Raw genomic sequence first — 12801 nt, 5'->3', positions numbered from 1 at the left:
TTTCGTTCTTATACCATTCATCTTAAAACTTACTCGTCCGTAACATATATACATATATACATATGTTAAATAAGACATATATCAGACATATATATATAATAGAAATTTGACTATAAGAACCCGAAGACTAACTGCGCCAATAATTATCGTAATTTTTAAAAACACTCAATATGTCATTAAATGTAATATAACTCAAAACGGATTATCTCTGCGTTCATCCAAAAAAAAAAAAAGAACTATTTTTCATAGAAGTATCTAGCCTCCAATCTAAGATGAAAATGAGAGTACATGTACAATACATATATTATAGCTTTCTTATTTTCTACTTTTCTCGTCTTTTGTTTCACAAACAAAACAATTAAGATGTAAAAGGTATTTCGTAAGAAAAGTCGGAAATCTATAGTTTTGCAAACTTTTTTTCCTACCCTTTCACCTTGAACTTGAAATTTCACGAAAAAATTTTCTAATCGCACTGGTCAGTCTCGTCTAGTTTACAAATAATATCGCGACCAGAGTTGCCAATACACCCATAGAACAAAAGTTTTCATGTTAAGGTACACGGTTGCTATCAAAAAAAAATGTATCGTTATTGTCTTCGATAGCTCGCTAGCGTTATCGTAAGCTTGCACTTTATTATTGTCTTTACTTTTAATAACATGTTTGAATATTTCTTCCAAGTAAATCAATATTCATCATAAGTGTTTGTTTGTGTGCGCTTTGTGCCCAAGAAAAATTGCAATCAATTGGAGAGATATATCCAAAGGAATAATAAGAAAAGCATTTGGAAACGTTTTTATATTTAAGATGAGTGCTGGGAAACATTTAAATAAAGGTATGTCAAATGATTCCAATGGAAAAATTTCTATTATGTCTCACAACCGGTTTTCCCAGCCAGCATGAATTCACAAAAAAAGTGTAAAATTAAACCGGAATGTACAGAAAATTAGTCATAACCATTGAATACATTTTCCAAAAATAACTAGATGTGTAAGATTTTGGTGTACGGACTTAAATGACGGCATTGTGTTGCGTTTGTATTCCATGCTTCTTTCTTTTTTTTTTCTGTTGACTTTAAGGGCAATACGCTGAGAGTGCACTGTCATTACTTAACTAAGGTGATTATCATTTTGTCTGCAATGTATGATTAAAGGTAACAGAGCTTGTCACACTTATTGCAGAACAAAAATTCCCAGAACTTTTAGAATCATTGAGGCAATAAGAAATTTTTATGAAAAAGGAAATTTATATACATAAATGTACACGTTTTATATGTGTATAATGTATGTAGCAAAGGTGCTATAGTCCAAACAAAATTGATATCATTTCCTTCATTTCATCTTTAAAAAATCCTATGACGCTTAACTAGTAACAATGAAGTGAAATTTTGTAACACTTTTCCTTAATGGATTCAAAGTCTTCACTTTCATAAAACTTCCTGTTGGTATGTTCCAACGCAATGGTGTTTAGTATAGCTTAGTTTATTTTCAAGGGGGGGCAAGGCCTCTTCTTATTTATTTAATTAAGTACAACTATGATTACATTCCTAAATGATTTTTGTTCCAAAAAATTTCCACCTAACTTTATACAATGAGGCAAAATAACTTTCTAGTTTAGTTTTTAATATCATGCTTAAAATAATAAAAGTTTTCCATCAGCGTAGATACAAGCGGAGCAATTTTTTTAAATCCCTACAATCTATGCTCGAATAAGTAATTACCCAATATCTCCAGGTCCCGTAACAGGTGATGACGTAACAGAAACGTTAGAACTAAGTTAACAACCACTGCCTGTACTATTATTTTCCTGCTGTTACAATTATAAAAGTTGATTAAACTATTTTCCCCTATTGTATTAAAAGTTTTTTGCGGTCCACTTATAACTAATGGTTAGAATTGCGGTTAAATTCGCATAGTCGATGATGTATTCATTTCAGTTTAATTGTAACGCAGCATTCTAAAACCGGTTTCTATAACTTACCAAATATTCTAAATGTGTTGCAATTTGACCAAACTAATATAAGATATTCCCACAAATTTAAGAAAGCCTAACACTTAAATGAAAAATTATTATTTATGTGCGCGTTTAAGGTTCTACAATACCAGAATTACCCGATGATGGCATGCTGCGTTTGTATTCAATGCGTTTCTGCCCTTATTCTCATCGCGTTCATTTAGTACTAGACGCTAAAAAGATACCATATCACACCATTTTTATTGATGTGAGCGATAAGCCAGAATGGTTAACTGATTTAAATCCTCTGGGCAAAGTGCCGGCCCTACAATTGGTAAAGGAAACTGGTCAGCCTGCTTTAGTTGAATCGTTGATTATATCCGAATATTTGGATGAAAAATACCCGGAAAATCGTTTATTTCCAAAAGATTCTTTAAGGAAAGCCCAGGATAAAATTCTAATAGAACGTTTTAATCCTGTAATTGGAGCAATGTATAAGATGTTTGTTAGCCCCGAAGTTGTACCTGGGGCTATAACTAATGTATCCACTGGTTTGGATATTTTCGAGGATGAACTTCAAAAACGTGGCAGCGCCTACTTTGGTGGCGATAAGCCTGGCATGTTGGATTACATGATTTGGCCTTGGTGTGAACGTTCGGAAATGCTGAAATATTTACTGGGTAATAAATACGAAATGGATAAAAAGCGCTTTAATAATTTGGTAAGTAGAAAGCAATTTATATGTACTGTATAAATGATTAATAGATATCATGCGTTTCTAGTTAAAATGGCGGGATTTAATGATTGAGGACGAAGCAGTTAAATGCTTCTATTTAGATGGTGAAACTCATGCTAAATTTATGAAGACACGTCGCGAAGGCAACCCAAACTACAATATGCTTGTGTAAGCTATATTTAAATACATATACATATATATACACATGTAACCCGAATTATATAAAAGACAACGGCTTGCATAAAATTAACCCACACCATAAAATATTCAACAAATAAATATAAGAAATTCTAGTTACGAGTTTTTAATTTCTTTTTTTCCGAAATAATATTTTTTACAGAAATCCCAGCAAACGCCAACGTACATGCTAAGAAACAAAAAAAAGTAAGAATAAGAAAAAAAACATGCCAAATAGTCCTATTTTTATCAGCCCAGCAGCATTTAACGTAATCTCGTTTAGATTACAAATTTAACTGTTGTACACTTTATGTTTGACTTTGGACCCTATTACTTTTTATATATATACATGTATATATATATGTATATATAAACCTTATAGTTATATATATACCGTTTTTTATAAAATTTTACTAATATTTCATTTATAAATCTTAATAAAAAATACGTACATCGCCTTAAACTATAAGAAAAAAGAAATTATGATTATTATACTTTTGAGGAAAAGAAGACACACGCTTTTATTTACATTAAATGTTTTTTTTTTTTTCTTTTACCTTTTCTGATTAAAATCAATGTATGTAACTGAGTTAGCATATGTATTAAATAGAATTTGCTTACACGACATTTAAAATCCTAAGATATTTAAAGGAGGACGCACTTTTTATGAATTATTATTAATTATTATAAATATGTCAGTAGATTTGTTGCATATAGATATTTAAGTCTAAAGATTATGGAGCTTTTGTTTTCTTACAAAAGAGGACAATAATTTTAAAATTCGTTAAACGATTTTCATATTTTTTGTTTGCTTTCTTCTGCAATTCCGTTTTTGATTAGAATTTTTTTAATTGTTCTGAAAGTAATCTTAACGACGTACGTCATCACATCAAGCAGGCGATAATGTAGAACGTAAATAATCTGTAAGTAAAAAAAATCACACTAAAATCGTTACTTCATAAATAAATGACAAGCATGGTGGTTAATAATGCGAGATCTTTTTTTTTTTTTTTTTTTGATATTTTATTCTCTAGATCAACTTTCAAAAGGACAAAAGCGAATTAAAAGCGCGCGCCAAATTATTTTACTTCGAAGAAAACGTTATTACAGATGGCAAAGAAAAATGTACCTTGAGTCACATGTTTCTTTAAAGTAGATAATGCCCTGCTACTCTTGATGAATTGCAGACGTCATATGAAACTACTAACAATGACAGAGTCTCCAAATAAAGTGAAAAAGGAAACACTAGTATATTTTTTTAAACCAAATAAACACTAACACAAATACAGGTTTTCTCGGTCTGTAACACAAACACTTCCTGGATTGAATAGTAAAGGAAGCGGTAAAAGGAATAGTATAATCCTTAATAGACAGCCTTTTCATGTTGTGTGCAAGATGCGTAAATTCGTACCTGGCGACGAACATACTTTAAATCGATCCTGTTTGCTTTTCCCCGATTATAAAATTCATATTATTAACCACCACAACGAAAAAATGTCAAGTATTTACGCTACCACTAGATGGTGGTGGTGACGACGATGAGCATAAGACAGAAGTATTTGATAGGTTTAAATTTGTATTCATAATACTGTTGCTGGCGTTACGCATTTGTGTTCGTTGTTGTTGGCGATTGCTACTCAATTTCTTTAGATTATTGTTCATCGTTGCGGTTGTTATTGTTGCTGCCGTTGTTGTTGTAGTTGTTGTTGTTGTTATCGCTGCTCCTGAAGTAGATGACGAGTTGCCGTTTATTCTGTAAAATAATGAAATTATTTACTATATTTGTCTCATATATTATTTTACACGTGTAACTTACTGCTTTTGTTCTTTATCCTTTTTGCTGTTAAATATGGCCAGTTCGATTTCTGTGTGTTGGCAATTCATGTGGCGGACCCACTCCGCTGCAGTTTCAAAGGGACTAAAATGAATTTTCTTTTTCGCTTTCATTACATTCTACGATAGGCAAGAATATCGAGGAACTTACGTGTTGCATAAATCGCATTGCAAGCTGACATGATCGCCATTATTTTCCTGCTGCTAAATTTTTTTTTAAAGAAATTCAGTAACAAAAATATATTTGAACTAATACATAAATAATTGGCTTTATACATCATCCTACCGATATTCTGCGACGCTTCTTTGGCACATAGGACTTTGTATCGCTATTGGAAAGTGGCTGTTGACTGCTTGAGCCAACAAATCCCGAAGAGCAGGATGTGGCCGTGTGTGTATCTAAATGTCTCGTCAGGCTCGACTTGTCGTCGTATGTTTTATTGCATATGTCACATGTTAGATAGCGTTCATAATTGTTGGAAATAGGTTGTGATTGTGGCGGCGGTGCCGGCGGCGGTGGTAAAAGAGATCGATTGTCCTCTTCGTTAGTGCTATGAGAGCAGGAATTGGAAGCCTCCGTTTTAATGGTATTCAATTTAAAATCTAAAGCTTTTTGCTGCAATAGAGACGATGTTACTTGATTGACATTGTTCGCATTGGATGTTGCCAACCAATCTGTGGGTTCTTGTTTGATGGCTACAAAGTTGCCTGCACTGCCTAGAGGTGATGTTGTGCGTGATGTATCCTTGGGATTTGGATAATTTTTATAATTTTCTGTTAAAGAGTAATCATGCAGATTTTCAGAACGTTCTGATGTTATGCTGGATCTTCGCAGTTCTTCTGTTATATATTCTCTATTGCTATCATCGCGTTCATGATAGGGTCTTGATATATGGTCTAAGTAATTTCCGGAACAATTCATTACCGATGGGTCATCACTTTGACTACGCTCCCTTCTTAGAAGCATGGGTTGTTGTTGTTGCGTTAGCTGATTTGGTACTGGAGCATTTTCTGTTGCTAAGGAGCAATTGCTACAACCAATTTCGTTGCATATGGAAGAACTTTCTTGTAATAAAGGTGCTGTTGCCATAGGTTCCGTAGGAAAACAACATTTGTCTTCAGGATCAATGGCAACTTCTTTGTTAACTGTAATACCACCACCCCCAGGTCCAATATTACTCGAAGGCTTTGTACCACCTGTTGAAGACGTTAACAAACCTAAAGGCTTTGGAGACTTAATGATAACTGGACTATCCTTAGGCATTACTGATGCACCCAAGCCACGCAAATGCTGTTGCTGTTGTTGTTCTACTAAATAGCGCACCGAAGTGGTGCCTCCATTTAAAGGTAATCTCGACTGGCCGTTATTATATGGTGCACTACAATTAATGGATGATTGGTCTGAACGAGGCATACCTGATGAACCCGTCGATGCATTGCGACATAAGCCCCGGATCTTCAAAATTTCTCCGCCTCTCAATACTTCATTTAAAATATCATTGGAAACAGTGGCTTCGCCAACGTACATGTACTGTACTAAAATTTGTATAGCCCTGTGGCTCAACTCTGGTGGCAGCACAATATAAAACACACCATTATTAGCTATAGGCGAGGTTTCAAATATTGTGGAAAAAAACTAAAATTTTCAATAGAATTATTGCTTAAAAAGAGTACACGAACAGGATCGCACTTACTTGACTGCAAGAACTTAAGATAAATTTGTGGGCTGATATGCCCACCGTTGGTAAGCTAGTATTATTATTAGATGATGATCCGTTATTACTGGAATTGCTGGAACTGTATAAAACCACATCAGCATATTTTTCGTTTCTATGCAAAACCATATTATAAATATCGTAACAGAAACAGCGAATATATCATAAATATTTACTTGTATAAAGTGGCTACTGACGAATTTAAATATGAGTGATGAGAATCCCATTTAAGATGATAGCTTTCAGCTGTCATTGTTCAAAACATTTATATATTTTATTATCCTGCAACAAAATGAAAGGCATTACAATGTATAAAATCATCTCTTCAATCTTAAATTTACAGCGATTGAATTAAAGCTGGTAATGCCTTTGTTCGTATTCTATTTTAGAATGAATTCGTAAGAAAGAAATACAAAAGTTTTTGTTAAATCAATTCTTCAAATCCATACAGTGCAACGTAGCCGCTATTTTCAAGTGAGATGTTATTCTTGCTTTTTCCATTTAAATCGTTTTCGGTTCAAATAAAAAGATATAAATTAAAAAAAAAAAGAATTATGGAATTTTCTGCAATTGTCTCTTTTCAAAAATAACTGCTTTCAATTCTTAAAATAATGCTTTTTTAGATATGCCGTACACCTCAGGACACCTTAAATAAACCGGCAATGATTTTCCTTAAAATAATAATAAAGCAGACGTAGTAGTCTGGCAAGGTCGACAATTAAATACCCTACACCACATTATCTAACACGATTCTTATTTTTGTATGATATTACTATTGCGTGTTCATATTCATCGCCTCATGTAAAACAGTCAAAGTTAAAACAATTCAGATTACGATTCGGAATCGATCAGTAAAATAAAAGATGGGTAAAAATAAGCCCTTCTGCGTGATGGATAGATACATCCACATTACATTAATATATCCTGTACCGCAAGTAGTGTAGGGTATAAAAAGATGAATTCTATCCGTAAATTCTTCATTTTAAATCGTCGTGATAATCTGGCAACTTCTTGAGTTTCTTTTTATATGCCAAAAATAATATATTTTGATGTGCTATTAGGGGAATTTCACAACGTTGTATGTACAATTATTGTGTATATTTTATATTATTCTTTTGCAATAAAGTAATTCAGGATGAGTAACGACTTCGACAGCAAATTAATAAATTTGATTAAAGCTAATCGAATTTTATATACAAAGGAATTGCGCAGCAATCCTTATGCAGGTGAAAGAAAGAAATTGGAACTATGGCGTCATATAGCAACGTCCCTGGGATGTGAAAGTAAATTTTAATATTTACGGGACAAGTGTTTTGTAACCGTTTTATGTTTAAAATTTATACTTAGCCAAGTACTGCATATTAAGATGGAAATATCTGCAAGCAAAAAATCAACCACAGAAACAAAAACTCGGTAAACAGACCGGTGTTATAAGTTTTTTGCAAAAATCCCATAGATACAAAGTAAGGTAAGTTATCTAAATCGATGTCTGATAAATAAATATTGACGTGGTAGTTTTAAAAATTTTAAACAAAAAGAAAGGAAAATCAGTTCAAAAACAATGAACGGCAAATATTTCCTATGGATGCCGAACAACAAGTAATCGAAACAATTTGTGACGATGATGAGCTTCAAGAAACTATGGATGAACAATCTATCAGTCAATCGAATTCTGCTCCTGTTAATAATAATCAGCATAATGCTACTTTGAAACGAATAGAAGCTTTGCTAGAAGGTCTTGGAATAGAAAATCGACAAAAAGCTGAAAATCATATAATTGCATATCTCTGTAAATGCCAACTGAGAACCTTAAATAACGAAGAAATTGATAATATATATATGTAATGACGATTGTAAAGGCATTAAGGATTTTTTTTTTTCGAAAAATATCAAGCTTTCGTGATTAAGGCTAACACCACTTGTTCATATAACGCGCACAATATGCATGCAGTAATATAACGATTTGTTTACTTCCTATTTTAATCGAATGTAGCAAAATTGTTATTGATTTTTTGAGTTTACTGCTGCGAGAAGTTTGAAGAAGTCGATGGATTGACTGACTGGCTAGCGATGCAACGACAAAGCGAGAGAAAAAAACAGAGGCACGCACAACTCCTTTCTGAAGTGTTTTGTATATATGCATGTGTTGCTCACACTTTAAACGCGCCACATAGAGTACCCATTCAAATCAAACGAACTTGCTCAACTACATAAAAAGCGACAGCACAAGTACGAGACATTAACACAAATTTATCGATTGATTTAAAAAACAAAATCAATAATTGTTTGAAAAAAGAAAACCACCAAATATAACTAACTGTTCGCATAATATTGTAGATGCGAGTTATCACTGAAAGATGAAATGTTTTATAACGAACTTGTGAGATTTTTTATAAATTTTATTTTTTTTTTTTTTTATATATTGCGCCAGTTTTTTTCTTTAATTTTTAACTACAAATCTGCTTAATTTTTATTTACTTATTTATTTATTTTTATTTTTTTTTTTTTGATTATACTAAGCTATTACCTTTGAATTTTAAGTATCACTGCAATTTCTCTTTCTACACCTTTAACAAAATATATTTATGATTAATCTTTCTTTTTTTTTTTCTTTTTTTTTGTGGGGAATATTCTGTCTGTTATGTTTTCGTTGTAGTGTTTAGTTCGATAGTTTATGTGAAAATGTTTGAGAGTTAGAATTGTCTCGCTCCTTTGGGTTTGTTGTTTTAATACAAGAATAACAACAATTTCGAGATTTTCTCTCCCTCTATTAACTATGTTTATATACTCTCTCAATTTGCTTTACAAATTCTATGTTTGCGCTCTTGCAACAGAACGTTTTCTATTAGTTTTCTCTGTGTTTCTCTTGCAATGTTATCTTATTCACTGCTTACAGAGTATATTAACTTATATTAAAATACTTACTTCCTATACCCACCACAAAAGCGTGTATAAGTAAATTTGCCAGATGGTTATAACGCCTATAGATATATAGAACCCATGTATATATACTTTAGCATCATAAATTGATATAAATTAATTGGAGTGTCTTTCGTCCTTACTTTAAGATCGCAATTGTACAAGCTTGCAGCTTGCGTTCAGGAGATCAATTTTGTTGTAAAATAGACAGATTATATACGACATATATCGAGTGCTAGCTAGAACAAGATAGCTCATATTAATATTAGGCTGAGGCAGATACAATATTTGTTCAAGTGTATCTCATTTTTGACTAAACAAACATTTTATGCATTCGTTTTCTCTATCTGTTTGGCCTATTGAGAAATAAAAGTTTAATAATAAGTGAACATGTGTATATACTGAACTGACTATATTTTTACATTGATTTCTTGGACGTCTCAGTTTTATTCGATAAAAAAATATTTGATGGTTTTTCTCATTACGCATAATGGCTATATCTTATTAGTGACTTGTGCTTCGTTAACAAGCTCTGAAACTTCATCGTCTTTCGCATCGTTTTCAACTTTCGCTTGCTTTATTTGACTTGCATCAGTCGCTTCGGTAATATCCTCGGTTTTCCTTTTCTTCAACTCTTTCGCGTCCTTATCAAATGCCTTTTTTAAAGCCGTTTCTTCTAAAATCGTTTGACCAGATGCAGATGTATCACATTTCATTAACTCTCTTAGCATCATTGTCGCATAGGCCGAAGAAGGTAAACAAAAGTCTAGTAATAGAGCACTGTGCTCAGCATTATTTGTCTCTGTAGTATTTATTTTCTTTGCTTGTTCTCTATCCATTAAAATTTCCCAATCAGAAGCGATCAATGTCTCTTGAGGCGTTGAATAACGACGAAATTCCCATGACATATCCGCTGGCTTTAGAAGCAATTTGCGATAAGCCCCAGGCATAGAATACGTTTTAACATTATGTTTTAAGCTTTGTGAACTAAGTCCGTACTTTTCTAAAAATTCCTCGTACCATGAATTGACAATATTATCGGGATAAGTGACATCGTATCCGGGCAAAGGCAAAACAACATCGTAAATTGTATAATTTTCACTTTGTATATCACTTTCGGTTAGAGGCTTCACTTTACGTTTAAACACGGATTCTTTTTCTTCCACTGGCGCGGAAGATTTCAGTTCTTCAACAGAATTATCATCTTCTTCCAATTCTTCTAGATGAAGATCGTCTAAGTCGATGTTAGGCTCATCCTTATTACGATAGACCAAATCGCCAATTATCAACTGTAGGCCAAATTCCCTGATGCGCCTAGAGGCCATGGTGTTGAATACCAAACTTTGAAAAGCGTGTGGATACAGAAGTAACATATTTCGTGGTAACTACAATTGTTTAAACCCATTTTATTTATTTATTTTTTTTTTTTTTTGGACATTCAGATTTTATTCATTCGTACCTTCCTTAGAGCTGACGAGTAATCATTTTCACCATATTGTGCTAAACCATCCAATAGCTTTTTTTCTATAAGTTTATCATTGCGAAACATCGAGGAAGCGGCTTTTGAATCACGATTTTTCCACCAGGTTTCCCGTATCGATTTTAGAAAAGGCAAATCGTTCTCTCTCGGCTTTAAAATCAACTCACAAGCCTTATAATGGAGAATTTTTAAAATTTTTTCAAATCTTCAGTTAAAATTTGCTATATGCGTTATGTTCATTACCAGTTTATAATCAGATTTCAATAAAGCCACGCCGACTTCAAATGTAGGTACAGATGCGCAATTACCGAAACGCTGCAAGCCGAAATAGTTAATAAACCCTTTGTCTTTAATATTCTTCAGGGCATTTTCAATCATTGCGGGTTCGCCTTTTAAATGCCTTAAAGCTATACGAAACCGATTGCCCTTTAAATCGCCCAACTTTAAAACTTGCTTACTAAATTCAAAGTTGCCGACTCTAACACCAGGCATATGTCTGACAGATCCCAAAATTTGCTTAGGAGAACGTTTTTTAATACAAAACTTTTGCGTAGTCTTAGCTCGTTTATCTTTAGTGCCGGAATAATTAACTTGTGACGGTTTTAAACTGAAATTTAAACCATTTTTATTGATAATTATGTATAAAAATGCCATTAATTACGCACTTCAAACGATTTGCCAGGCCGGTAGCTACCTCGCTAGTATCCATATTCTCTTTGTACACCAAAAAGTGAACATAATCACCAGGGAAAGACCAATTGTTACGTTCTTTAATGAAATTTGAAGACATACTTATTTCCGTGTAATGTGGCTCATTGCCCTTACCTCCACCACTTTTAGATTCCGCAATTTTTATGAATTTCTTTGATGGGTCTCTTCCCTCTCGCTCTCCAGCGACTGTCGTGCTTATTAATTTAGATCCATACAATTTTTTAATAATTTGGTGAACATCGGTGCGTGTATCTTTATTAAAGTCGGTAGCATCAATAAAGATTTCGCAATCGCCATCTTTACCACCTGTCGAAGACTTTTCAAATAAATGCTTAATTTTAACCCATATTTCATCCGTAATAACATCTTTCACCCTTGATCGTGCAGCATCCAAATCTTCCGGATTCAATTCTTAAAGAGAAGAGTAAGAGAATTAAAAAATAAAGATATATTCCATTTTCAATTGAATTGGGTTCGTACCATCATGTTTTTTTTGCTGCGGCACCGTCGAGTCATTCAACTGTAGTACCTGGCCATTTAAATCGATTTCATTTACATGAAAGTCCGAATATCTAGATTTAAGAATACCCTGGAAACCTTCGCCCGGGCTTACATATTCTGTTATGCCGACTTCGTTTTCTTTCAAATTGATTTTCAAATCAAAATTCTGTCTAAAATAAAACTTGAAATATTTTTATTGAAAAACCCAATTTAGACTAATGGTGACCTGTTGGATTGTTTAACAGCAGCTGCATTCTTATTGTGCGGCTTTTTCAATTCCTTACCGGAGCCATGCCGGAAGTTTTTGTTTTTATTTTTTTGTGTGCTTTTATTAATTTTTTTTTTCATTTTTTTTTTTTTTTTTACACTACAATTATTTTTATTTATTCAAGTCTACTACACGTGATTATTATTGCAGATCATTTACCTAAACACAATTATATTTAATTGCTGTCACTTTTCCTTGCGAAGGTAGTAAAAGCCAAAATAGATAGAAAATATAGCGCAGCATTTTTACAGGTTTTTGTGTATCGTTATAGGGTTACCCAACATTTTGTGTTCTTATTGTAACTGCGGCAGCGTGGTAAATTTTTCGTTCCGTTTGCAACATTCAGAAAAAGGCCTCAGAGATTCAATACTTTATATATAGTATTGGTTTGCGTAAGATTTTGAACGGAACGACTTATATTCGTGTAATCCTGCTTAAATGGCCATTAAAGAAAAAAAAATGTCATTATGGATCTAAAATTAAAAATCGGCCAGTGTTATTTGATAAGAGA

General features: G+C 33.0%; 4 protein-coding genes across 8 annotated transcripts; 2 read left to right on the top strand and 2 right to left on the bottom strand.

Moving 5' to 3' along the window:
* The first annotated feature begins 804 nt into the window (after positions 1–804).
* On the top strand, positions 805–3229 carry LOC119645106 (pyrimidodiazepine synthase-like). Its single transcript, XM_038045014.1, has 4 exons — positions 805–832; positions 2088–2671; positions 2733–2854; positions 3027–3229. Exons 1-4 carry the CDS (start codon positions 805–807, stop codon positions 3055–3057), a joined length of 765 nt encoding a protein of 254 aa, XP_037900942.1. The 3' UTR covers positions 3058–3229.
* A 171-nt stretch (positions 3230–3400) lies between these two features.
* On the bottom strand, positions 3401–8994 carry LOC119645103 (serine-rich adhesin for platelets). 3 transcript variants are annotated; one of them, XM_038045008.1, is made up of 8 exons: positions 8939–8994; positions 6588–6693; positions 6391–6526; positions 4983–6332; positions 4848–4900; positions 4680–4781; positions 4378–4616; positions 3401–3784 (listed from the first exon to the last, which is right to left on the bottom strand). In XM_038045008.1, exons 2-8 carry the CDS (start codon positions 6662–6664, stop codon positions 3753–3755), a joined length of 1989 nt encoding a protein of 662 aa, XP_037900936.1. In that variant the 5' UTR covers positions 6665–6693; positions 8939–8994; the 3' UTR covers positions 3401–3752. The 3 variants fall into 3 exon arrangements, with proteins under 3 accessions (XP_037900936.1, XP_037900937.1, XP_037900939.1); XM_038045009.1 differs by lacking the exon at positions 8939–8994 and adding an exon at positions 6753–6842; XM_038045011.1 differs by lacking the exon at positions 8939–8994 and adding an exon at positions 6753–6841 and having other exon boundaries at positions 4848–4897.
* LOC119645105 lies at positions 7504–8675 on the top strand. The gene is made up of 3 exons (XM_038045013.1): positions 7504–7694; positions 7759–7879; positions 7950–8675. The coding sequence occupies exons 1-3, from the start codon at positions 7547–7549 to the stop codon at positions 8254–8256; spliced, it is 576 nt and encodes a 191-aa protein (XP_037900941.1). The 5' UTR covers positions 7504–7546; the 3' UTR covers positions 8257–8675.
* LOC119645102 (pseudouridylate synthase 7 homolog) lies at positions 8916–12389 on the bottom strand. Of its 3 annotated transcripts, none has more exons than XR_005248616.1 (7): positions 12249–12389; positions 12002–12192; positions 11476–11932; positions 11054–11417; positions 10790–10981; positions 9753–10715; positions 8916–9686 (listed from the first exon to the last, which is right to left on the bottom strand). XR_005248616.1 is itself a non-coding variant. In XM_038045007.1 (7 exons), the coding sequence occupies exons 1-7, from the start codon at positions 12368–12370 to the stop codon at positions 9825–9827; spliced, it is 2160 nt and encodes a 719-aa protein (XP_037900935.1). In that variant the 5' UTR covers positions 12371–12387; the 3' UTR covers positions 8916–9824. The 3 variants fall into 3 exon arrangements, 2 of the variants coding, with proteins under 2 accessions (XP_037900935.1, XP_037900934.1); XM_038045007.1 differs by having other exon boundaries at positions 8916–10715; positions 11476–11578; positions 11636–11932; positions 12249–12387; XM_038045006.1 differs by having other exon boundaries at positions 8916–10715.
* Positions 12390–12801: the final 412 nt, after the last annotated feature.

This window comes from Glossina fuscipes, unplaced genomic scaffold (genome assembly GCF_014805625.2).
Source record: "Glossina fuscipes isolate IAEA_lab_2018 unplaced genomic scaffold, Yale_Gfus_2 1, whole genome shotgun sequence".
Taxonomy (NCBI): Eukaryota; Metazoa; Arthropoda; class Insecta; order Diptera; family Glossinidae; genus Glossina; species Glossina fuscipes.
This window is presented reverse-complemented; position numbering and strand designations above follow the sequence as displayed.

Bases quoted from the DNA above. Each gene is read 5' to 3' on its own strand.
- LOC119645106 (XM_038045014.1), top strand. From the start codon at position 805: ATGAGTGCTGGGAAACATTTAAATAAAG. The intron at 833-2,087 runs GTATGTCAAATG...TGCGCGTTTAAG, and splicing joins TGGGAAACATTTAAATAAAG to GTTCTACAATACCAGAATTA. The intron at 2,855-3,026 runs GTAAGCTATATT...TATTTTTTACAG, and splicing joins CCAAACTACAATATGCTTGT to AAATCCCAGCAAACGCCAAC.
- LOC119645103 (XM_038045008.1), bottom strand. From the start codon at position 6,664: ATGACAGCTGAAAGCTATCATCTTAAATGGGATTCTCATCACTCATAT. The intron at 6,333-6,390 runs GTAAGTGCGATC...TGAAAATTTTAG, and splicing joins TCTTAAGTTCTTGCAGTCAA to TTTTTTTCCACAATATTTGA. The intron at 4,901-4,982 runs GTAGGATGATGT...AAAAAAATTTAG, and splicing joins AGAAGCGTCGCAGAATATCG to CAGCAGGAAAATAATGGCGA.
- LOC119645105 (XM_038045013.1), top strand. From the start codon at position 7,547: ATGAGTAACGACTTCGACAGCAAATTAATAAATTTGATTAAAGCTAAT. The intron at 7,695-7,758 runs GTAAATTTTAAT...ATTTATACTTAG, and splicing joins AACGTCCCTGGGATGTGAAA to CCAAGTACTGCATATTAAGA. The intron at 7,880-7,949 runs GTAAGTTATCTA...TTAAACAAAAAG, and splicing joins TCCCATAGATACAAAGTAAG to AAAGGAAAATCAGTTCAAAA.
- LOC119645102 (XM_038045006.1), bottom strand. From the start codon at position 12,370: ATGAAAAAAAAAATTAATAAAAGCACACAAAAAAATAAAAACAAAAAC. The intron at 11,418-11,475 runs GTGCGTAATTAA...TTTAAATTTCAG, and splicing joins GGCCTGGCAAATCGTTTGAA to TTTAAAACCGTCACAAGTTA. The intron at 10,716-10,789 runs GTACGAATGAAT...AAACAATTGTAG, and splicing joins ACTCGTCAGCTCTAAGGAAG to TTACCACGAAATATGTTACT.